At 31.0% G+C, this 25,800-nt stretch overlaps 1 protein-coding gene across 1 annotated transcript; it reads left to right on the top strand.

The window, feature by feature from the left end:
• Window positions 1-4,291: 4,291 nt before the first annotated feature.
• On the top strand, window positions 4,292-25,731 carry LOC143052043 (uncharacterized). Its single transcript, XM_076225017.1, has 14 exons — window positions 4,292-4,381; window positions 6,464-6,544; window positions 7,103-7,271; window positions 9,344-9,649; window positions 12,334-12,388; window positions 13,807-13,877; window positions 14,574-14,648; window positions 15,534-15,626; window positions 20,481-20,585; window positions 21,171-21,239; window positions 21,728-21,943; window positions 23,641-23,861; window positions 25,423-25,493; window positions 25,707-25,731. The coding sequence occupies exons 2-14, from the start codon at window positions 6,476-6,478 to the stop codon at window positions 25,729-25,731; spliced, it is 1,545 nt and encodes a 514-aa protein (XP_076081132.1). The 5' UTR covers window positions 4,292-4,381; window positions 6,464-6,475.
• Window positions 25,732-25,800: the final 69 nt, after the last annotated feature.

Raw genomic sequence — 25,800 nt, 5'->3', positions numbered from 1 at the left:
ACCGGTGTATTTTAATTTGACATGATCCATTTCTTTCGTTCCATACACAGAAATAAAAGTATTGAGATGCTCATAATGACAAGCTTTGCAATCTCCGTGTCAGTATCTATCTTCTCGTTACTTTCTTTCCGTACAATGTGAACAATTTAACGAGAAATTAAACAACTTCGAGGCAAGGTTCACTCAATTCGTCATTTTGACGTGCATTTTTACTTATTTCTCCGTAAATATAGAACGGTTTTAGAAAATATTGCATCTCACAATAGAAAATAGTTGTATATATATAGAGCCCAGGTGGTCGTGTGGTCTAGCGGGACGGCTGCAGTGCAGGCGATTTGGTGTCACGATATCACTGTAGCATGGGTTCGAATCCTGGCAAGGGAAGAACCAAAAATTTGCGAAAGCAACTTTACAGATCTAACATTGTTGGGTTGATGTTTAGACGAGTTGTATATATATATATATATATTCTTCGATATTATAAAAAAAAGTAAGGAAAAAAGGTAAAACCTATCTTTCTTCGGTCTATTGATGTTCCGTCATTGTGCCGGATGTTAGATATCATCGAGTCCAAACATTTTTTACCGGTGTGGTTTAGACACAGTGAAATAATAGTAGTTAAAGGTTTTAACTGTCTAACACAATTTATTCTTTTCAGGACTGTTGTCAAGAGAAATTATTGTGTACTATACATTATCAGTTACCGTGGTGGTTCTCGGAATGTGTTTATGCTTCATTTTCTACAAATACAAGGCAGTGACTAAAAATAAAAAAGCAACAATCACACAATCCCAAAACCCTTCGCCAACTCAAGAAAGTCATAATATCGAATTGGAGGAACGCTTGTATGACATTATCGATGACGCAGACATCCTTGAAGACCAAAAGCTGAAGGAAAATCAAATGTCACCTGATTACCTCGATGTAATAAGCGGATCTAACAGCACCGGAAGTGGTGAAGGCAAAACGGTAGAAAACCAAGAGAACAATTTCGAGTCACTGTCAACTGATCAGATTAAAATGCTTGTAAACAAAGTGATTTGTAGTTCTTTGAATAATAGAGAAAGTACTTCATCTTCTGGAGAGGACCGCCCGGAAACAAAACCAGATTACTTAAATCCATATCAGTCCGTGATTAAAACGTCACCACCGAATATTAGAGAGTATCGTACATTAGCAACAGTACACAAAAGAACAGACAATAGTATGGTCGATATCAAATCAGACGTAATCATTAAAGATGAACATATACTTCAGGATCCCAGGGACTCAGTGCAGATCTGTTTACGCCGGCCTTATGATTACGAGAATTCTTCAATTAGTGTCGAATATGCAGTTCCTCAGCGTTGTCTATCAAGAAATCGAGGGCGAGAAACCAAGTCGTGCGATCATTTGAATATAAACCGACTGAAAATAAAAACATTTTCCGTAAAAGACGTTAACAATAAATCATCAAGTGAAGGGGATAGCATTGACTATTATAATGTATTTAAAACTAAATCAGAAAGTGATATATTTTGTAAGCATGTTCCGAAGAAAAAAACGAAGCAGCTTTTAATCCATAAAAACCAATGAATAAGAAGTTTTTTTTAAACATGAACATTAAGGACATTGGTATTATAAAATATATTTATATCAAATGGCTTTGCATGTACATTAGAATATCAACAACTGTCTATAGAAAAATATATTACTAACATCTTAACAGAGGTAAACCTTATAAAGACACAAAGATGTTGTCAATTAAGTTATACTAGTACTTATCTTATCTGTATATCTTAAGTAAATAAAAGGCTTAGCCTAACACAGTCAAGGCCATCTATTCCTGGGGCAGAACATGTGCACACTGAAGTGCTGACTACTGGGATGATTGTGATATCTTTGGAGAGAAACATACATAAGCAGTGGCATAGACCATGGGGTTGTAAATTACCCATCATGAAAACCAAGACTATATTTTATACGTTTGACGCGTGTTTCGTCTATGAATTAAGAAGTTAAAGAGCATTATCATTATTAACGAAACACAACTTCCAAAGGTTTTGTTAAATACAGTTACTGTATTATATGCCTGGGTGAAATTTTAGAATATAGTTTTAAAAGGTACCAGGATTATAATTTAATACGCCAGACGCGCGTTTCGTCTATATTAGACTCATCAGTGACGCTCAGATCAAAAAAGTTATAAAGTACAAAGTTGCAGAGCATTGATGACCGTAAATTCCAAAATGTTATGCCAAATACGGCTAAGGTAATCTTTTCCTTGGAATAAGAAAATCCATAGTCTTTACGTATATAAAAAATTCAAAGTTTTGTAACAGGAAATTTATAAAAATTATCATATAATTGATATTCATGACGACATCAAAGTGCTGACTACTTGGCTGGTGATACCATCGGGGACGAAACGTCCACCAGCACTGGCATCGACCCAGTTGTGTAAATAGTTATCAAAAGTACCAGAATTATAATTTAATACGCCAGACGTGCGTTTCGTCTACATAAGACTCATCAGTGGCGTTCAGATCACAAAAGTTATAAAGCCAAACAAGTACAAAGTTTAAAAGCATTGGCGACACAAAATTCCAAAATGTTATGCCAAATATGGCTCAGGTAATCTATTCATTGGGATAAGAAAATCCTTAGTTTTTCTTAGAATTCAAAGTTTTGTAACAGGAAATTTATAAAAAATACTAAATGATTGTTTCTCATGTCAACACCGAAGTGCTGACTACTTGGCTGGAGATACCCTCGAGGACGAAACGTCCACCAGCAGTGTCATCGACTATATTCCGTCAATCAACTACTTGCATTGTTAATCTAAGTGGTGAATCTGTTTTGATTTTCTTTTTCCTTATTTATGAATAGGACCATAACTTGCTACTGAAAAAAATCCTGATCATAAAAAACAAATTGCATACCATCTTGACTATAATGGTAGTACAAACGTTTGTTAAATAAAACTAAGAAATACAAATTGTATAGTAAGTGAACGTAAAAAAAATATAAATATATTATAAATAGTTGTGTCCGTCCTTTCGTGATTTGGTTTCATGATCTTATTCGGTTATGGACCTTCACGGTTTTTTTTTCTTTTTTATATAATTATACAGTTTCATCGATGGGATGAAGATGTTGTGATGCAAATATTTAGAGAGCACAGAGTGTGTAGCTTAAGACATAAATTATGTAGTCAGCGGCATAGTGACTTTTTTATCATTTTTTACATGTTTTATTTGTACTTGTTTGGCTTTATAACTATTTTGATCTGAGCGTTACTGATGAGCCTTATGTAGACCAAACGCGCGTCTGGCGTATTACATTATAAGCCTTGTACCTTTGATAACTATAACGGAGAGTAATTTCATATTTTCCTGTAGGTTTTATAGTTTCAGTTACTTTCTATCTAATGCCTATATAAAACATTGGAAGTGGATGTTAATTAGTTAATTAATTAATCCAAAAACTTCCCTCGGATTTAATTTTAATTTTAAAAAGTTTTCTGACGACAACAAAGACTTAAGTAATTCATTCTCTAAACTCAAATGAGAAAAAGATGACGAAATAGTATCACTGTCAATATTTTTCTATTTAGATTTAAATCAAGTCCTTAACAAAAAGATATCATGTTACAAGATGTATACACAACATTTAAATGCAGATAAGATATATTGTTGTTTACGGCTGTGGCTCAAATCTTGTTATGATAAAAAAAAAGCAGTTAAACAAATAATTTTTTTAAATAATGATCGTGTCAGTTTCAACAGATTTATGGCATCATATGACACATTAGCTAACATTTCTGCAATGTATTATTTGAATTATATCACTGTTTTCATTTTCCAATAAAAAAAAATAACAATTAATAATGTGTTAAAGTATTCATTTACATTTACTAGTCATGTCCATTTCTTCAGTCGGTTTCACATTTTTCTTTCACTGAATCTTATGACATTTATTTTAAATCGCTACATGTATCCTTGTTATTAAAATTACAACCATGAACGATAAATTAAATACCTTTAATACTATCACAGGTATTTTAGAAAGTCCTGGTTTGTGAACTTCACTGAAACATAAACACAATTATAGTATTAGTTTCGGATTGAACAACGGCAATATTTCTGCAGTATAATATGTGTTTACACTCAAAAAAGTTTATATCGAATTTTGTTTAGAAATAAAATAACTTTAACTGGTTGACTTTTAAATCAAGTGGCATGACCTTGGTATGAATTCGATCAAGTTATTTATATAATTATTCACATAATACTATGTGTGCAGTCATCTTGTTGTGTAGGGAAAAAAAATCAAAATAACATGATTTGTTAGAATATCATCATCCGTATAGGATTCAAACTAAATTAAACATATATTTAATGTAAGTAAAACTTTAAATTAAGTAAATATTTAATTTCGGTTTGCTTTAAAAACCCACACACATACACATAAATATACAAATGGCAGCATAAAAAGATAGCATGGTGTGTATTTTAGGTAAATAAATCTGTTTTCACATTCGATAAAATAATTCTCACAGCCAGTAAATGATTGTCTATTGTACAACAATGTTGTAGGCAAAGTTTGCCTGAGACAGATCGGATATTTTATTCGGTTATTTTTTGTTATAAAGTTCTTCATTTGATAAGATTCTTAGTAATCCTTGCTTTCAAATAAATTGCTTTGATCGTTCTTGATGAAGTTTAAACCAGAAAGGCGCTTCGGATGTACTAAATCGATATTACTTGTTGTATTTTTTTAAAGGTCGTACTTATTTGTAATATTGTTCAGGGGTAATTGTTCAAACATTTTTTTAATATACTAGAACTTGTGTTAAATATGTGTAATTATAGGTCGTGTCAGGTTGTTTTGCTATCACATATGAGTTACAATATAAGTTACAATTAAAGATATAGAGACAATTACTAATCTAGAAAAGAACGTCAGAAGTGATTTCAAAAAATGTTATACTATACATATCAGCGATGTCATAAGCAAATTCCGAGGGGAGGCAGGAGGTTATTTTTTGTTTGATGATTGGTTGTTAATAAAGGAAATAACTGAATCATGACTGGATTAGGCTGTCAGTGTGTCCCCTCTTATGAAAATTTCTAGATCCACCACTAAATGTTATTTTAATGATATAAAAGGACGACGACGATCTTCTAGGCAGGACTGCTATGTACATGATGTATACCAGTCTCTATTGTTAAGGGATCACGACAAATGGTGGTTATATTGAAGTAAAATAATAAAAATACCGAACTTCGAGGTAAATTCAAAACATCCCTTACCAAATGGCAAAATCAAAAGTTCAAACACATCAAACGAACAGATAACAACTGTCATATTCCTGACTTGAGACAGGTTTTTTCGCATGAAGAAAATAGTGAATTAAATCTCTCACGTATACGACAGTGGCATCGAATTTCATTATATCGACAACAACAAACGATGTGTGAACAAGACAAACAAACAGTTACAAATGTCAATAATAGAGGTAAAGCACTCAATACTGTGTTATAATCTTAATCATTATAAAAATAAATAAATACATGCATATAATATAGAAAAAAGGGCATTAAAATTTACCATAGAACAATAACACAATGCCGGGATGTATAAGTACAGAGTCATGTAAAATTGACATTATTATACTATTTCACGTGTTTATCATTTTAATAGTTTTAGTTAATAAAATTGAACAAATACGAAGTGGAAGAACATGAAACTGACACATCAAATACGACTTTTACAAACTGTCCCTAGGATATGTCAACTAAGAGTTTTGAATAATAGAAAACACTAATAATGTTTACACAATATAACGTTCCTACATACTGTTTAGAGTATATGAGACGATTTTGGTGCACACAAAAAAACGACAAAAAGTGTATAATAATATTAAACGTACGCTTTTTACTGCAGCAGATATGCATTAATTTAAAACAAAATGAATGACATAACTTTAAAAGAAACTCTTTTTGATAAGACAACAAGTTGAAAGAATCAGCATTCCTCTGTTTGATGAATATTCAGATAACATTTACCTTTTATCATATTCTTTAGATACATAAGAAGACCTCGATATTCAAACTTTTTAAACGAACATGCACAATTTTACAAGTAAAATAAACAAAATTCGGCATGATAAAAATAAATGACGGATTGAATAATGGTTCTAAACTTTCAGTGTCTTTTCATCTGACGTCCTAGATATTACCATTTCAAAATCACGTCCACGTTCTCTTTCACAACTTAACGTTAACTTATATCAAATGTTGCTTTTCACAAAAACAAAGTCATTAGAGTGTATACAACCATACAAATTTAGGTGATTTTATAGTATTTTTATGATCAGAATTATTCTTTCAATCATACTTCTGCATAATGGATTTAAAGAAGCAAAACAATTTAATGGTGACTAATGATTTGATGATATTTACAATTTTTATGACTACAGATTTGTTAGGGCATGATGATTAAATGCCATGTATGGACGATCTCAATAGTAACTTCCTTTTGTACATTGTCTGTTTACCAAGTAAGTGTTTATACATGTAATTTTAAAAATCGTTCCGTGCATATATTATGAAGCGTTTTTCACAATGAATTAACTTGCGAGATTTATTATTGTGATTTCAAGAAACTGAGTATGAGAAAAAATACTTGTCTATCAAAATTGTTGAACAGTTTTAATTTTAACAAACCCTAGACCGTCATGATAATTGCAATTACAGAAATGAAGTACACATTCCTGAATTTAAAGTATATTTTTCAATGATGATTTTTCATATGTATAATAGTACAAACAACGCTTTTTGAATTTGGTGCGTCCGAACATGATCCAGGTTCATCTGAAATAAGTTTGAAGGTATCACAACCGATATATAGTATCTTATATTGAAAGGAAAAAGCAGAGCCTTATTTGCGTATGTTGCGTTACTAGAATTATTTCAAACACCGAACAAATGTTTGAAATAATTCATTTTCAATCCAAGAAAAAACAAAGATATATATCACATCACGAAAGGATTTTTGTTTAGAGTGTACTAGTATAAGTAATTTTATTTTTCATAATTCAAATGTATTTTTTCTTCAGATTTTGATATTAAACGTTGAATCGTTTAATTTAAAATGTCCTGCACAAGCCCATTGGAAATTGCGGGCAAAAGCAAGCTGTACCAACACTATGAAATATTATTGTTTGTTCAACTATATTAAAGAGAAATATGTTGAGGGATGTAATGGACCTGACTGGGATCGAAAAGGTAAAACAATATTATCATAGATACCAGGATTAAATTTTGTATTTACGCGCGTTTCGTTTACAGAAGACTCTTCAGTGACGCTCGAATCCAAAAAAGTTAAAAAGTTTAAATAAAATACTAAGTTGAAGAGTATTGAGAACCAAAATTCCTAAAAGTTTTGCCAAGTACAGCTAAGGTAATCTATTCCTGCATGAGGTAGAAAAGCCTTAGTATTTCAAAAATTCAAAATTCTTTTAAACAGTTAATTTTATAAATATGATCATATCAATGATAATTCATGTCAGCACAGAAGTGCTGACTTCTGTTCTGGTGATTCCCTCCGGAAATTAAAACTTCACCCAGTGGTTGTAAATAAAATCACCATAGATACCGGGACAAACCTCATAGACAAACAGAAATTCAATGAAACACAAACCAGCATACTAAATGTAATAATTTGATTTCTCTTATAGTTGTGGCTTGTTATCTATTTCTTGCATGAAGAGATATTTTCGTATCACACTGCACGCACACTGCACGGAAGTTGATACGAAAAAGGGATACATAAATCTGCATTGATTTCATTGGCTTATTCAGTATCATTAGACAATATTTCGACATTTGCAATGGCTATTCGTGAGGTCATTGATGAATTTCAAAAGTTAAGACGGGCATAGTGAGTGATTTCGTTAACAGTATACAATATACTGACAGTATTTACCGGGAAATCTTCTTATTGCCAACTTTTATTAAACTCTGAAGAGTACGAATAATTTTGAAGTTTCCGATGTTAAAGATCGTTAAAGGCTGACACTGGAACAGGACATACATATGTCGCCATACTTGAATGGACAAAAGACTAGCTCAACTATTCTCGACTAAGACTCCTTCATTATTATATTGAAATAAATAACTTGAGTTAATAATAAGCGATATCCAATTCTGACTCGTTATGTATCTTATAACATGTATAAATATCTACCTTATCATGGTTATAATTTTACCATTTTAAGTAACTCACAGTAACCCATTGTTTATTCGTCAAAAGTATTTTGTACAATTTTGTATGTAATGGTTCTATTTTTTGATAAATTGCTGTACAATAGGCAGTTACATAGTAGGGACAATAATTTCCGTGATTTTCAACTCTATTTTATTACTGTCATTTCGGATATCGACATTAGTTAGATATTTTAGTTGTGCATGATTCATATCGACATGAACTCCAACGTATATGACCGTCAATTAATGAAGTTGTCAATTGTTTATGATAGAACATGTATATTTGAGGTGTGAATCGTGCAGATTTCATTTTGTTTACTAGTGTGTGTAAATTTATTTTTGGTTTAGCTTTTCATTGGCATTATTTTGTATGTAGTACATATCGTCGCTGGGCTTCTAAAATGTTGTAAGTTACAAATTTTTCAAAAACAAAATATCTCACAAACAGGCTTTGAGAATTTTGGCAAAATGCATGCTTCAAAAATGTCGTAGGTAAACTTGAACATTTTTGTAATTAGCAGTTAAATAAAAACTTTTTCTGGATTATCCAAGAACTTAAATTATTTTCACAGAAATAAAGAAATGTACAAATATTTTTTTCCCAAAGCCATTCTACAACGATTTTCAAGTTTTCATACAACATTTTGGAAGCAAACTTTACAAACAACTGACATTGGCAATTTTGTGATATGTCTTATTTCTCACATTTTGATTGGTCTAACTGCATGCTATTTTGTAATACCAAAGATTTCCTCCCGCCCAGACCATTGGTGTCAAAAAGTTTTTTTAGCCAAAAAAAGTCATATACGACATTTTAGAAGCCCAGCGACGATATAATTTTTTAAAAGCATGAAAAAAGTATGTTTGTTTTCGTTTATGAGATTGACTCTAAAAAACATGATTGAAATAAGATGATGACAAATATATATAAGGAAGTTTGGTACATTCATGGATTCGATTTGTCTTTTTAAAGTCAGAAGAACTGCTAATCGTGTTATATTATTTTTAAAAAAACCCGGAAAGTTGATAAGACAATAGTACTCAAAAATGTACAGTGACGTATAGTTATTTGTTCTATCCAATACTTACAGGAAGTAAGCGAATCTATGCTGGCTCCTTTACAAGAGGGTATTGTACACAGGAACGTTTCCAACCATTTAAATTCTGGACAAATGGAAGCATGAGTGACTGTACCTATACTAAATCAATATGCAGTGAAGAAGGTCAAGTTGTATACAAAGATGATTCAAGAAAGGAGGATAGATCATGCGGATGCGATTATACACAGAACTATTCATTTATAATAATTCCAAAAAACCTATGTTTTTGCATCCCTACAGACGAAGACTGTTCTTGCTATCTGAAATCATGCCCAGTAAACTATACACTGTCAGCAGGTATGGTACTTTTTAATAAGGTCTTTCCCATTTTCTGTGGAAATACCTATTGTGTTTGTTCTGATTATATATTTTTTTCAGCCTTATTTTGTTCTTGCGATAAATATTTGTTTCGCAATATGTCGCTTAGATATTTCTAATATGGTATTGTATAGTTCATGCGCTTTTAAAGTTCACCCTGCTTAGCCGAACAATTTTCTTCCCTGAGTACTGTTTTCCTTGCGACTACATCTATTCCGTAGCCGCATAAAAAAGCGACAATTTATTTTTAAAAATTACTTGTTATATCCTTCACATGATTTGTCCTATTTTGACCGAATCGATATCTACACTCCATATGAGTTTTATTTCCCCTGATGCAAATGATATAAGTAATATGCATTTCTAATTGGTTAACCATAAGTATTAGAGACTTTTTGAGGTCCTTGGTCCAAATAATGAAAATTGGTTTTGGCTTATTTTCACTTACTTCCAAAAACCGTATAAGTTATCGACAACATATTTTTACAAAAATGTAAGTTGCCACATGTCGTAACACATGAACTTTGGTTAAAAGGGTACATTGCCCGTAAAAGGGAATTTCTCCTTTTTCATATTTAACATTATATGTATGACTCATTTATCTAGTATAATAAAGACATAGGAAAATTTGATTAAAGGTCCTTGGTGTATGACCTTGAAATCGAGCTGAAGGTCAAAGTTAAATTTGATGTTCTGGATTTTGAACTTTGCATTAACCTTATATTTAAACACGATAGAGCCATGGGACTTCATTAGGTTGCAATTGACATGAACTTGAAAATCCAACCGGAAGTAGCTTTGTTTTGTACTTATCTGATGTAAAAGTATATAGGACCATATATTTTTTGAATCAGTGTTATGTTAACTATCAAAAATGTTTAGAAATCATATATTTTTTAAATCAGCGTACATCAAGTTATCATTTGACACTGTATGTGACACTTTAAACTTTATTTTAATATTTTCATATCAATATGAATCGTAAGAAGTGGTAAGACCTTCAATTGTTTTCTGAGAACATTTGGTTTCAAATTAGTTATATATTTTTATTGATGACTAAAAGAATAAGATTACTTCTACTCTTTGACTTAAACAAGTTAAAGTATCAGTGTAGACCATTAAAAAGGCTATTTTTCGGTTTTATCTTTTATTTTTATATTGTCAAATAGCTGTCGGTGTATTATTGAGACAATCATAGATAATGTTATTAGAAGAAATGACACTTATTTGCTTTTAATAAGATCATATTTTATTGAAAAAAAATAAATGACAGTAAATAATACAATAAATGTACAAAGTTTACATGCTTACGTTAACATTTCCAATCATTTGTTGTTCTTTGAAATCACCTTTTAAACAGCGCCTGCATATTTAGTCTGGCCTTTTTTTTTTCTTTTCTTTGTAACTGTAATGGTTTGCAATAATGAAATAATGGGAATTATGAGTGGTATGTACAGTTTATGAAGATGCTTTTGGAATATACTCTAAATTACAACCATTATCTAAATTGAGCAGGATTGCAGGACTACGTTTTAACTGTGTATCATGTTGATTTCAGTTTATGCAAAAACTCTTTTTATATGTTATTACTTATTTTGGTTTCTTACCTTTTTATTTTTTTTAATATTATCTATTATAGTGATAGTTCAGTATTGAGTCCAGTTTATTTACCGGTTTTTATAATATATGTTGGTTGGTTGTTATTGTTTTCAGATGTAAATATAAATCAAAATGCAGACATCTAATACGTTCAGGCATTTCTCATCCAATCCTTATTTTACTATTCTTTAGTTTAGTCTTAAGATTTCGGCATTCATCTCAAAAGCTATCCAAACCTTTAAAGAGTTTGAAGGGATATAGTTATGATACTGCTGTCAGGTCATTAAGGGTTGAATATTTATATTTTAGTGTGACGTCCATTTTCACTGAATTTGTTCACACATTTATTTAGAGGCCAGCTGAGAACAACCTCCGGGTGCGGGATGTTCTCGTTGCGTTGAATGTCGATTGTTTGAGTTTGGATTTTATCCTTTTCTTTGGTCGGGATGTTGTCTCTTTGACATATTCCAGGTTTCCATTCTCAATTTTAAGGTTATGAAATTTTTCCGATATATATCTATCGATCAATTAACTGTATTTTTTGGAATATAACAAAACGGTTCGAAGCAGATCAAAATGGTTCGTGAAGATATCTATTCAAATTATTAGATACATTTTGTTTTTATCAACCGTGTTATTTTTTATTAAATAATGTCACATAAATTGTAGTACACACATCTGAATTGTTACCGTCATGTTAGCCACGGGTTTTACATGAATAGAGACTTTTGCAAAATATTAAAAAAAAAACAAAGCGTATCTTTTTTATATTATATAATGATGAATATCGTATTATAAAAATTTCGTACAGCTGTTCACTTGTGTATCAGGAAAGCGTTGTCATCTTACTTTTAGAAATGAAAAAAAAAACAACTTTAGAGAAACTACATGTTTGAAAAAATCATACAAATTCAATTTAGTTCCATGACACATTCGAACATTGCTTAAATTTTAAAAGTTTCATCATAGCAATTCAAATCAATATATTCAGCCTGTAAATTATTGTTATCGTTCATGACATTAGACTTTAAGGATCATCAATTTGAATTTTGTCTTTATTTTAGATTATGAATGTCTACCAAGCAATTATAATCAAACATCAAAATGTATAAATATAAGGTGAGACGTTTGGAATATTTCCAAAAAAATATTTTCAAGCTTATGATTTTATAATGAAAATATTACATTCTGTATTTATCGATTGAAAATCAAACTGGTGAGGTAACTGTTGTTATCGAATCTTTTTCATCTGTATATGATCACATAGTCACATAAATGACATACAGCAACGTATATACTTGCTAGATCTTACAAATGATCTACGAAACTCATTGAAAACTAATAACAAGTATTGTCCAATGTTGCATCACCTACATGTACCAACAGCAGAATTAGATTTATTGTGAACGTACTAAAGGATGGATTATCAGATTCACAAAAATACTGAACTTCGAGGAAAATTTAGAGCCCCGAATCAAATGCCAAATCGAAAACTCATCAAGCTCATAAACATTAAACTTATGATACAACTGTCATATTTCTTATGTAGAACCGACATTTTCTTATATCAACTGCAAATTAAGTAAAATTGAATCAAATGGGTTTCTTTTATTACTAAATGTCTAGTTTTTATTATAAAACTTTTGTCCATATACTTTGTTTCTGAAGAAAAGTCTTTAATATGTCCAAATTTAAGAGAAAAATATTAATATTTTTTTGGCTTCCCAGGCAGTCATTTGCTAAACGTACCTCAGCGTCACCTTTCTCGTAATTTTTTTGTGATCGCAATACGCAAGTGAGAAGGGTAAAACCAAATTTGAAAAAAGAGTCAATAAATGTAAACATCGCTGAGTTATTAAAATAAACTTTATTTTATTGTACATGTTATACGCGTGCTTTATTCAATATCCATGCTTTTTTGTTGGTTGTTTACATTGGTGACAATTAGTAAACCTAGGCTTCAAAACACAACCATTAATTAGCTTCCATTTGTTCACATCAACACTGACCGAGTGAATTATTTTTATGACGATTATACCATACGGATGCGTAAAAAAATTAAAATCGTGCACCTTGTCCTTTAACTTTTTGGTCAGCTATATACATGATACATATTGAGTATATGTATTTAAGATGATATGATATGCTAGAGTTCGCGTTCATTGATAAAGGTTATTGTTCCTTATTCAAAATCATCCTCTATAGAGTGTTATGGACGACATCATGATTTGATTGGTAATTATAAAACATATGTGTCAACAAAACAGCTGACAGTTGTCGAGCTAGCGATAATTCATATCCAAATTATGATATCCTCATGCATTATCAAAATGACTTTCCCTTTGTATATTCGCCTATGAAAAATTTCAATGTATATTGGTATTCTTAAAGTTTGAATGAATAAACGAAAGATAAATATATAAGTGTGCATGTACATATTATTTATAACAACAGAAATAAACACGAAGTAAACAGTCATACAAGCTTTTTTAAACGTACCATAATAAAATATATTTATAGATTACAATCTTTTGTAGATATTCTGAAAGCAAAGATAAAGAAGGAACCGTCCTTACACAAATGAATAACGTGTTGTTCAGTAAAAAATGTAAGTTCTCACATGCGTTTGCGGTGATGCATAAACATGATAAACATAAAGATATTTTATAAAACAACGTATCCCCACATTTTCGTGAAGTATTAAGAACCGCCAAGCATCGCACGGAGAATATAAGTCTCGAAAAATATGCATATGTCTTGGTGGTGGAAGTAAAAAAAAAACACCAGGAACTAAAATAAAGTCACCAGCGTTTTGCATAACATTTGCAACTTTTCTTTAAATTATATTATAGAAGACAAGATATTCGTATTTCTATATACCAATTTACTTCATTTTCTTTTTTTAATGGACATAATATAGAATTTGAGAAATTGTCAGTTATTCGGTTTTGTAATTGGGAGATACATGTATGGCCCCCGATATTTTTTTCCTATTTAGAAAATTGATGGTATCAACAGTCTTTTTTTAAGAATTGATTTACAGCTTAAAATGTTAACAGTCTCTATCTACACAAGTTTGAACATGACAAATGTTTGATACTTAGTTAGTACAACACATGCAGATTTACGTATGTCCTCTATTGAATGGTAAGGTTGCTGTTTTCTTTGACTTTAAGAAAAGGACTACTTTTTATTTATGCTCGTTGTGATAACTTTATTTATGTGACGCGCGTTTATGAGAGATATGCCGTTCTTTTTTAAACGATATGGTAAGAATATTATTATCCGGATGACATTTTTGCAGACACACGAATCAAGTGGAATAGGGACACAAGTGCAGCTACCGTATTGTATAGTCTTTGCCTCGTTTACATAAGTGGTAAGTTGAACGAGAATAATATTGTTCCACCTTTCGCTAATTTATAAAGTAAAATAATCCGAGTCCCCTCCTGATTATATAAACTCTTTAGATAGTTCTTGTTTTCCAACATAATGTATAAATCATTATTCTGATCAAACAGATACAAATAGTATGTGTTTGTACCTTACACGTAATCATGATAATTGAGGAATTAATTTCTTCACAATGACTTTGATTATATATATATATATAAAAAAGAAGAAGATGTGGTAGGATTGGCAATGAGACAATCGTCCACATGAGACCAAAATGACACAGAAATTAACATGTAAAACAATGTAACACAATTCAAACGAGAAAACTAACGGCCTTATGTATATAAAAAAATGAACGAAAAACAAATATGTAAGACATAAACAAACGACAACCACTGAATTACAGACTTGAGACAGGCACATACATACATAATGTGGCGGGGTGGTTGCTTTTTTTAAGATGTAATATATTATAACTAATACGTAAATTCAAAAAGAAAAAGAAGGAATTCAGTTTGTTTAATTGCTTCAGTTTTAAATATTATCACTTGAAATTTAAATATAAGTCATATTTCACTTCAAATCCTAACGTTGCCATTAACACGACTACAACAACTAAACAAAAAACGAGGTTAAAGAAGTGTTTACCGGTACAATGAAAAAAAAAATAAAAACCGTTTAACCCAAACATTGACCTGCTGGAACTGAACGCATCCTATAGTTCAAAGTAACTGAAATTTGTCAATATATCTTTGTATCATGATTATTCCCTGCTAAGGCGAACGTCTTCATCATTACATTTGATAATAGAAAATATTATGCTATCTTGTATAACCAAGTAACAGATATTTACCTTTCAATCTTTTAGTTGCAGGAGTATTTTTCTTTGTTGTTTTATTTGACAAATGGACTAGTCAACAATTGGAATCACTGAACATATGTATCCAGAGAAAGCAAACAGGTAGGACCCTGTAAAAAAAATATAAATATAAATAACATTTTGATATTTTTGATAATTGACAGTAACATGAGTAAAGCAGAATAATATGCTATGGTATGAGTATCAGAAGACATAACTTTTATTATAAATATATCGTTGATGTTTCATTAAAGTTAATCAGAGAGCTAGATTATACACAAAACGCATGCATAAATATCATTTTACAGCTATATATATTTCATTGTGATTGTTTGATTGATTTTACTTCCAATTGATCTATGTCGTAAATGGTTCTGCATGTTGTGTTTACTGTTTAGACTTACTATTCGACATTAAAGTTGTGACTTCATAGTAGCTTTATATTCTAAGTTGATAATTTTTGTCTCAGATAAAACAAGCTTTCTATGTTGGTTTTACATATTTGCTGTAAGTTTCAAAGTTTCTGAGATAAAAGGGACATAAAAAGCAAAACCTATGTAAGTTTCTTTTAATTCTTGATTTACGGGGATTTTTTTTTATAAGGTCCCATTAATTTTAGCTCACCTTGCCCATTGGCTAAACATTTCTTTCTTTTTGTTTGGCATTCGTCATCTGTTGTAGTCATCGTCCGTCGTCGTCATCGTCCGTTAACCTTTACAAAAATTTTCTTCTTTAAAATTTCTAGGTCAAATTTGTATATTTCTTAAGGAGTATGTCCAATTACCCTGCCGGCCAATTAAGAAGGACGACATGGCTAAAGAAATAACATAGGGGGAAATGCTAGTACTGTCTATGAGTGAGAAACTATCTATAAATAAAAACAATCTGACAGGGCAAAAATGTTCAGAATTTTGACCTTTACAAATTTTCCTGTTATGTTTATACTGTCAGACGACTATTTTTATTCCCTTAAGGTGGTACTTAACACTACAGGGATATAACTCTGTTGAGTCAGCTTAACGTTTTAATTACGTTGTGTTGGAAAGGGATTATTAGGCTTCTAAGTGATCAAAATTGGTGTCTGTCAAACTGCTATATAATCAGTGTTATTTTTCTGATAAAATGGTTGGTTCACAATTTTTGATTTTTTTATATTTTTGTTAGAGGGTCACAGTTAATACTTCGTCAAAATTTTATGAAAATTAAACGAGCCAAATTAATTTTAGTGAAAGTGTTGGGTACAACCTTTATAGACAATTTTATAATTATTTTTCTTACTTTTTGCCTACTATCTTGAAAACTATAGCACTTTAAATTGCAAATATGATCAGCAAAATAACTTCTTCAAACAAGTCTACGATTGAAATCGTCATTTGACTCCTTGTTAGGAGTGATGCTCTTTGATGTCGATTTTTATCATTTTTTAGAATTTGTGCCCTCTATCTTGAAATTCTGACAGATGGATAGAACTTCAATCGCAACAAATTATCAGCAAGACAAGATCTACAATTAAGACAATAAAGAGAAAAATTTTCAACGTTTATAGATAATACTCAGTAATGACGATTTTCGATATCTTGATTGCATTTTGCCATATATGATAAAAATAATTACATATAAATATACGCTTTAAATCACAAAAAAAAGTATCAAGTCAAGATCTACTCACAATTCATATTTTGCCAAAACAGTTAGTACATGTATCATGTCACTCTTTATAGGATTGATTGCACTTTAATGAGTTTTTTGTATCTTCTTTTGTATTTTGAGCACAAACGAAAGAAGTTAGCGATAAACCAAACGAACTAAATGATCGTCAATACGAGATCACCAAAACAGATTTTTGCCATGAATTTTACATGTCTAAAATGTTGGAGAGTTTGCTTTGTTAAATATGAACATAAGTTGAGCGATGCTGGCTTTAAAAAGCCTCTTGTAAAATTATTTGCTTGTTTGGGTTTTTTTTTGTAAAAAAAACATGGTTTTGGCATCTGCTGAATTTAAAGGATTGACAGGTCTCACGAATATCAAAACAATAAAACCTTCCTACTTTGAGCGTCTCCTTTTTTCATATTTCTTTAATCTTATGTTTATCCTTTTTAATTGTAAAATTGTAACCCTTTAATTTCATTTTGTTTAGTCTACAAAAAAACGCTGTAGTGGTCATATACGCTTGGTTGCATACAACGCTCGAGTACCGGAGGTCGTGGGTTCGAATTCCGGCAGGTTCTATCAATGGGTGAAAGGTGGTATATTTCGCGACATCTACATGATAAAAACGTGTTGATGCAGAATTATGTTTTGAGATGTTTTTGGAAATAAAACAATCCGACGATGCACATTCAAGACCAACAAAGAGTGTCGTTGTTGTTTCTTCTTCATATGTTTGAAATTGCAAATAAGACAAAGTAAATTCCTTTTACATGCAATATATGAATTTATCCGTCTTAAATTTTCTAAATTGATGCAATTGCATAGAGCGTAAAAATATCTCAACGGTACAAAAAGAACAAAAAAGATCAACACCAAAAAAAAAAAATTGATCAGAGGAATTCGATTAAAAGCTTGTAAGTAATAACAGTTCCTGAAGCTCTTTTTTTTGACGTTTTTCGTGCATTCTATGATATATCATAATTCATGTGTGTTGACCATGTGGAACCATTTTCCCGAACGTTTCTTTATGTGCATGATGCGTCTGGCGTACTAAATTATAATCCTGGTACCTTTGATAACTATTTACACCCCTGGGTCGATGCCACTGCTGGTGGACGTTTCGTCCCCGAGGGTATCACCAGCCCAGTAGTCAACACTTCGGTGTTGACATGAATATCAATAATGTGGTCATTTTAATAAATTTCCTGTTACAAAAGTTTGAATTTTTCGAAAAACTAAGGATTTTCTTATCCCAGGCATAGATTACCTTAGCCGGGTTTGGCACAACTTTTTGGAATTTTGGATCCTCAATGCTCTTCAACTTTTTACTTGTTTGGCTTTATAAATATTTTGATATGAGCGTCACTGATGAGTCTTATGTAGACGAAACGCGCGTCTGGCGTACTAAATTATAATCCTGGTACCTTTGATAACTATTTACACCCCTGGGTCGATGCCACTGCTGGTGGACGTTTCGTCCCCGAGGGTATCACCAGCCCAGTAGTCAACACTTCGGTGTTGACATGAATATCAATAATGTGGTCATTTTAATAAATTTCCTGTTACAAAAGTTTGAATTTTTCGAAAAACTAAGGATTTTCTTATCCCAGGCATAGATTACCTTAGCCGGGTTTGGCACAACTTTTTGGAATTTTGGATCCTCAATGCTCTTCAACTTTTTACTTGTTTGGCTTTATAAATATTTTGATATGAGCGTCACTGATGAGTCTTATGTAGACGAAACGCGCGTCTGGCGTACTAAATTATAATCCTGGTACCTTTGATAACTATATGCATACAATCATTAACAGTTTTGCTATTAACAAGATTCAGGGACGATGTTGAATTCTGTTCTATCAATGTAAAAAATCTTCTGGAGTTATAAATCATAACTTCAGTACGAAGAACTTATTGTTGAAATTTTAGATAGAATACAATTGGGGTGAAAGATACCAGAGGGACACTAAAACTCAAAGATAGAAAAAAAAACTGACAACGCCATGGCTAAAATTAAAGAGACAAACAGAAAAATAATAGTACAAATGACACAATCATGACAATATAGAACACTAAAGACTAAGTATCACGAATCCCGCCACATAATGGGAATGCTCCACCTGTAGCACCCGTTGTGTTACTTACATGAAAAAGAAGATGAGGTACAATTGCCAATGAGACAACACTCAACAAGAGTCCATAATGACACATAAATTAACAACTATAGGTCACCGTACGGCCTTCGACAATGAGCAAAGCACATACCGCATAGTCAGCTGTAAAAGCCACGAAATGAAAATAAAACAATTCAAACGAGAAAACTAACGGCCTTATTTACATAAAAAAAAAATGAACGAAAAAACAAATACGTACACATAAACAAACGACAACCACTGAATTACAGGCTCTTGAATTGGGACAGGTACATACATTATGTTATTAAGAACCCAGTAATTAGTATAATTCCGTAGGTCCCATTCATGAAAAGGGAAGGAGATTGTAGTTACGACGCAAGGAACATATCCGATATCATCTGTGAAACGGTTATTCAATACCGATCAACCAACTCGTGATAGCGTCCGAAAAATTTATAGGATGATTTCAACTTCATCATTTGGAATGCTTGATTTAATAGCTTCCTTGTGAGCAGCAACCCTCTATCAAGGAAATCACGATATGGAAATGCAAGCACGGGAAAATTTTGATTTATTTAGTGGAAAGTAAAGTTAAAGGATTTTGCTAATTTCTTATCTTTCATCCTAAGAAGTTCCTGTATGAAGATGATGAAGTCAGCATCATCATAATAAAGAAACAAGTTGGTAAAAAGAGGGGGATAATTGGTTTTAATTGGAATGCTGACAGTCTGTTGAAAAACACGTCCTCCAAACGTAACAAATTTGTAGTCAATCAAGAAATCAGGCACTTGGATAATGTCAGTTTCAGAGAATTTTTTGTTTGAATCAAAGTGATCTTTAACAAAACTCAGAGTGCTCTCAACACTTTAACAGGTGGTATTCAAAGACTTATCTTTTTTTTAACCAACTAAAGTTGCCTTTGCTAATGATTTTTTGGGGTCCAGTATTTTGTTGATTTAATTTTTTTATGTAATAAATCGATATGTACAGAAAGAATATGCATTTAAGTCATTTACAAAATGCCTGTCCAAGTTCAGCATTTTATGTAATATACATTGTATTTTACTTTATCCATATTCCAACCATATGCATTTTAAATTATCCTCATAATCAAAGTATTGAATACACAATTGCTCCTTTTAACAAGGTTCATGCGCACATGTCGTTACAGATGCCGTTGTAGCCGAAGTTAAAACAAACGAACCAGAGTTAGATGAAACCGATAGAGGACCCAATCATGAGTTTTATGAAAACAATTCATGCTACAAACGACAGAGTATATACAATTTATTATATTTTTTAAATTATAGGGAAACAAGTCTGTTATATTTTGTATTTTTTTTTGCAATGATTTGGTTTCTTGAAGAGATGGTTATGATAATAATAACATTGATATTTAGAATTTAGAATCAGTTGGGAAAAGTATATACTCAGAACGCTTAATAAGACACCTTTGTCTTTATTTTCTGATTTTAATTGCATTAAAAGTGAAACGTTTCCTATAAATTTTTATCTCAATTATATTTCTGATATTACCTAAAATATATGCTTTATAAAAACATAAATATTAAACTTAAGTTTGTGAGAACAATTTATATGAAAACATTAAGATACATGACGATTTTACCAAGTATGCAATAAAAAGCATCGGGGTTTATAGACTCTAATTATTTTGGAAATTCAACATTACTTAAACCTGGACATTTGAAGTCAAATTGTTTTTATAATTTACGACATATATGCATAGAATCTATGAAAATTTATTATATGTATTTTACTAATACCATGTATGTATAAACGGTGATAACATATCTGATCATATTCATTGTTCAAAATCGTATAGTTCCATTCTTGATTATAGATGCAGATAGAGCGGATGAAGCAGCAGAAGAAACAGTGTTGGTTGATACTGCATATGTCAGAGAACAGAGTATTTATAATTTTTTATGTACAATTACAATATATATTTTCTACTGTCAGAAGACATACTATCATTTCGTCTTCTTAATAACGTGAAATAATACAATAACATTGTGTTCTATCATGTTTATTATTAACGGAAGTGTTTAATGCATAGGATTGTCGTACTTTCATATTTAAGGACGATCGTAGTCTCAGCACTTTTTTTGAATGACATCAAATTACATTAAGCAGTACGGTTTAAACGCAAAGATATTTATAAACTTTAAAAAAAGAATTGCACTTAGTACATTTCTTTACTGATAGTTATGTGACCACTACGTCAATATCAATGTTCTACATGATATTTTTTTTTTATTTTTTAAAGTAATTTACCGACAAGAGATTATTTTATTCGATTTTCTCTTCTAATATAACCGATACTTTCTGTTTATACGTAAGCTATATCTTAATTCAAAGTGAAGCTACACAGTCTATTTTTTCTATTATTTATTGTAGATCAACTAACAACAGATGAAATAAACTTCTTACGAATGATACATCTTCTGTTCAGAGTAGCATGCCCAGTTGTTCGAATGAAGTTTAATCTTGAGATTAAACCTAACCAGTTAAGAAAAACTCTTGTAAAACATAATTTTAACTTGAATAAACGGTACAGAAGGAAAGAGATTATCAATTGTGTTCAGTGGGAATTACTATATCCACAGGATAAAGGTACATACTAGTTATCATAAAAGTCCAATTATTGAAGTGTTTAAAGAATTTAAGCTGATAAACACTGAATTGCTTAAGCGTGGTTCATACATGAAATCACACTCGTCTGTAAAAATTATGTTTATACTGACCCATTCTAGCTTACAAAGTTAACAAATCTCTTTCAAATCATTTCATACGATATTCTAAGTAAACAAATCATAAAGAAATCACACTAAAACAGAAACAAATTGCTTACAAATCATACAATAAAAAGAAATCGCAAAGAAATCTTTTTAGGAAATTTGGAAAATTCTGATTTGTTTATGATTTGGTTAATGAATCGCAGAATCACGATTTGAAAGAGATTTGAATACGATTTGAAAGCAATTTGTTTATTTATTTTTCTGTTTGGGAATTTAATGATGGTTAAACTTATTATGAATATTTTTAAGAACTTAACAAAAATTAGTTGTAAATTTGTATGAAAATTGAATATGTCCCACGGACTTAGTTTACTTGATCTCAATTTGCAAAAAGTAAAATCACAAAAATACTGAACTCAGAGGAAAATCCAATCGGAAAGTACATATTCATATGGCAAAATAAATTGACAAAATACATCAAAAACGAATGGACAAGAATTGTCATATTTCTGACTTAGTACAGAAATTTTCAAATGTAGAAAATGGTGGATTAAACCTGGTTTTAAAGCGCTAAACCTCCCACTTTGATGACAGTCTCATCAAATTCCGTGTAACAATTTAAAAAGGAACAATTTAACAGAGCACAAAAAAACATCTACAAACACATTCATTGATTCGCGTGTCTGACGTCAGAAATTTTTAAACGTCACATAAATTTGTCGTTCAAACCGCTTTGTTATTATTGTTAGGCTTGTTTCTCATAAACTGTAAACAATAGTTTTATGAAATAGTTGGAAACGTTCATCTGGTAGGGATGATCAGACCCCTTTTTTGTTGATCAACGTTAAATTTTCATTACATATTTGATGTATGGAACGGTTGTATGTTGGGTACACAGAGTACATTGGATCAGTTTTCAGTTATCAACGTTAAATTTCTTGATTTGGTCGGTATTGCATATACCATAAGAGAAAATTTTAACTATATTTAGTGTACATTGATGAAAGAAGATATGACGCGAGTGACAATGTAATAACTCTCCATCCCAGTCAAAATATGTAAAATGTAAACAATTATAGAGCCAATACGGCCTTCAACACGGAGTTTTGGCTATTACCGAACAGTAAGCTCTATAAAGGGCACCAAAAATTACTAGGTTAAACCATTCAAACCGGAAATCAACAAATGACAACATCTGAACGTCGTTGTTGATGGTTCTTGTCTGTCATATTTTGTTTTTTTTTGTAACGAATTTTATATGAATATTTATAAATTAGGCCTCGAAGTTTTTAATTTAACTGTTTCGTATTTTTATTGTCAAAGTCTTTTATTGTCGATCATACATGTACGTTATCGGATCTTTTTCAAAGGCCGTTTGGTTGACAACAATTGCTTACAACCATTTCATGTGAACTTTGGTGGATATTTGTCTCATTGGCAATCATAACTCTTTGTTTGTATATACATAGTAGAAACCATGTTGTGCTCTGTAAAAGATGATTTGTAAAATAACTTGTAGCTTAAACAATTGTGATGTCTTGTTATAATTATAAATTACATTTTTTTCTTCAGAAAAATCAGTTACATCAGAGAATTTTGATATTAGACTCATGGTATATCTTTTAAGTGATCTTGCCAAAATCAGTGTTGGCGATTTATATCCAGTTCAATCTGATCTAAGTATCGGTGCAATGCTTTCCAGAATTAAATTTATAAGGAACGAAGCAACTCAAAGCTATGAAGGAAAACTCTCAGAGGAAAAGTTCAACCAATATTGGGATGATATTGGACAGGTAAAATACCAATTCACAAACCTTATTAATATTTTCGTGTCGTTTATGTAAATAACTGTCATCTTAATTGCTATTTATTGTTGATAGATTGTTGAACTATTAGCAAAAACTAATGTATTTATCTCAATAAATAGTCAAAGATAGCATAAAATACAACACTTTATAATAATAACTCGTTTGAAACTTCTATCTATATTTACCTTTACTACGATCGATCAAAGCCGAAAGTCGAGGATGAACGGGTATAAGAAGCAACACATTTGAAGTGCAAAGTGATCAAAAAATGCCTTAAATGATTGACCAACTCCATCTTTGTTCAACCTCGCTCGAGACAGTTGTTACATGTATTCTTTATAAATTCTTTAAATAAATTAGTTCATTAGTTTAAAATCTGAAATTGAAGAAAGTTCAATATCGAATAACTGACTAAAGTGTTGAAAAACCATCCTTTACCGATAATCTACCAACAGCAGTATAAACCCAATACTGTAAAAGATATGAGAACAACATTAATGAATTTTATGCCTTAAAAAACGCTTTACTTATTTTATTACAACATGTACAAGGCTATTCTACTTGCTATAATATTATTTGACGTTTAACATTTTTAACACGTTTTAATTGACCGTTCAACTGAATTGATTTTAACGTTTCTGATAAGTCTGATTAAAGACGAAACCGCGTATAGCGTTCAAATTAGAAGTTATAGAAGACCAGCTAATGGGTTAACTAAATTTTCTTCTGAAAAAAAGGAGCAAGATATATCAGAGGGACAGTCAAACTGATAGATCGAAAATAAACTGACAATGCCATGGTTAAAAATAAAAAAGGCAAAAGACAAATAATACATAGAAAACTAAAAACTAATCAACACGAACCCAACAAAAATCTAGGAGTGATCTCAGGTGCTCTGAAGGGGTAAACAAATCTTGCTCCCAATGTGGCACCCGTCGTGTTTCTCAGCTTATGACAAACCTGGTAAATAATCAAATTCGGTAGGTCCAATTCGTGAAAAGAGAACGGGATTGTAGTTTCGACATTCGGAACATTCATCTGGAACGCCAAAAGACAATATTTGAAAGCCGAGGATGTATAAGAACCAAAACAGGTGATGACCTTTATGACAAAAAGTACCTAAAAATTACAAAATGCCCTAGGAACTCAAAAACGTATTTTTCTTGAAATTTGAAATGTTTAATGTATTCCAATAACTGGAAAAGATTCTCAGTTGAATTTATAGTAAAACTGCTTAAACCCATATTTAGTCTTCTAAAAATCACTCAGAGTGTTTGTTTACATTTAATTCAAAGATCTAGAAAGGTTTCCTAAGATCATTTATAGATGACACTATTTTATGATCCAGTAGTTTATCATTAAATTAAAAGTATTACAATTTTGTAAAGGGAAGAACAACTCACGGAATATATTTTGTAGTTCCTACATAGTGTGAAACATTGCCAATAAAATCATACAATTTAAATATAAACCCAAAAAGTTTTTTTGTAAAACTTAATAAGAAGAATAATATTATGTTAATCAAATCTTTTTTTTTCTCAAACAGGCATTGTTCAAGTTGGTGTCTATGCATGTTGAGAACAAACATGATAAAGTGAAGACACAACTGATAAGTAAGTACTACATGTTCTGTTATCGTCACATAGTAATTAATTGCCATGATAGTACTTGTGAGTTAAGAAAACTCCTATAAAAGATGAGAATTAACATGTAGTATTCACAGAATGTAGGACAATAAGTTTTCCTAAATGTATAGCAATTCACAATTAGTTAAGTTTAAATCTATCAAGTGCAAAAGCAATGTTATTAAAGATAAAACACCACTTAAAGATCTTATTACTGTGGAAAAACTTGATGTCAAAAGCAAATCATTTAACTGATAAATCGCATAAGATTATCTTAACATTTCAATAGACTGTACTAA

Source organism: Mytilus galloprovincialis, chromosome 11, assembly GCF_965363235.1.
Source record: "Mytilus galloprovincialis chromosome 11, xbMytGall1.hap1.1, whole genome shotgun sequence".
NCBI classification, from domain to species: domain Eukaryota; kingdom Metazoa; phylum Mollusca; class Bivalvia; order Mytilida; family Mytilidae; genus Mytilus; species Mytilus galloprovincialis.
The sequence above is the reverse complement of the archived record's forward strand: the minus strand, read 5'-3'. Positions and strand labels throughout refer to the sequence as shown.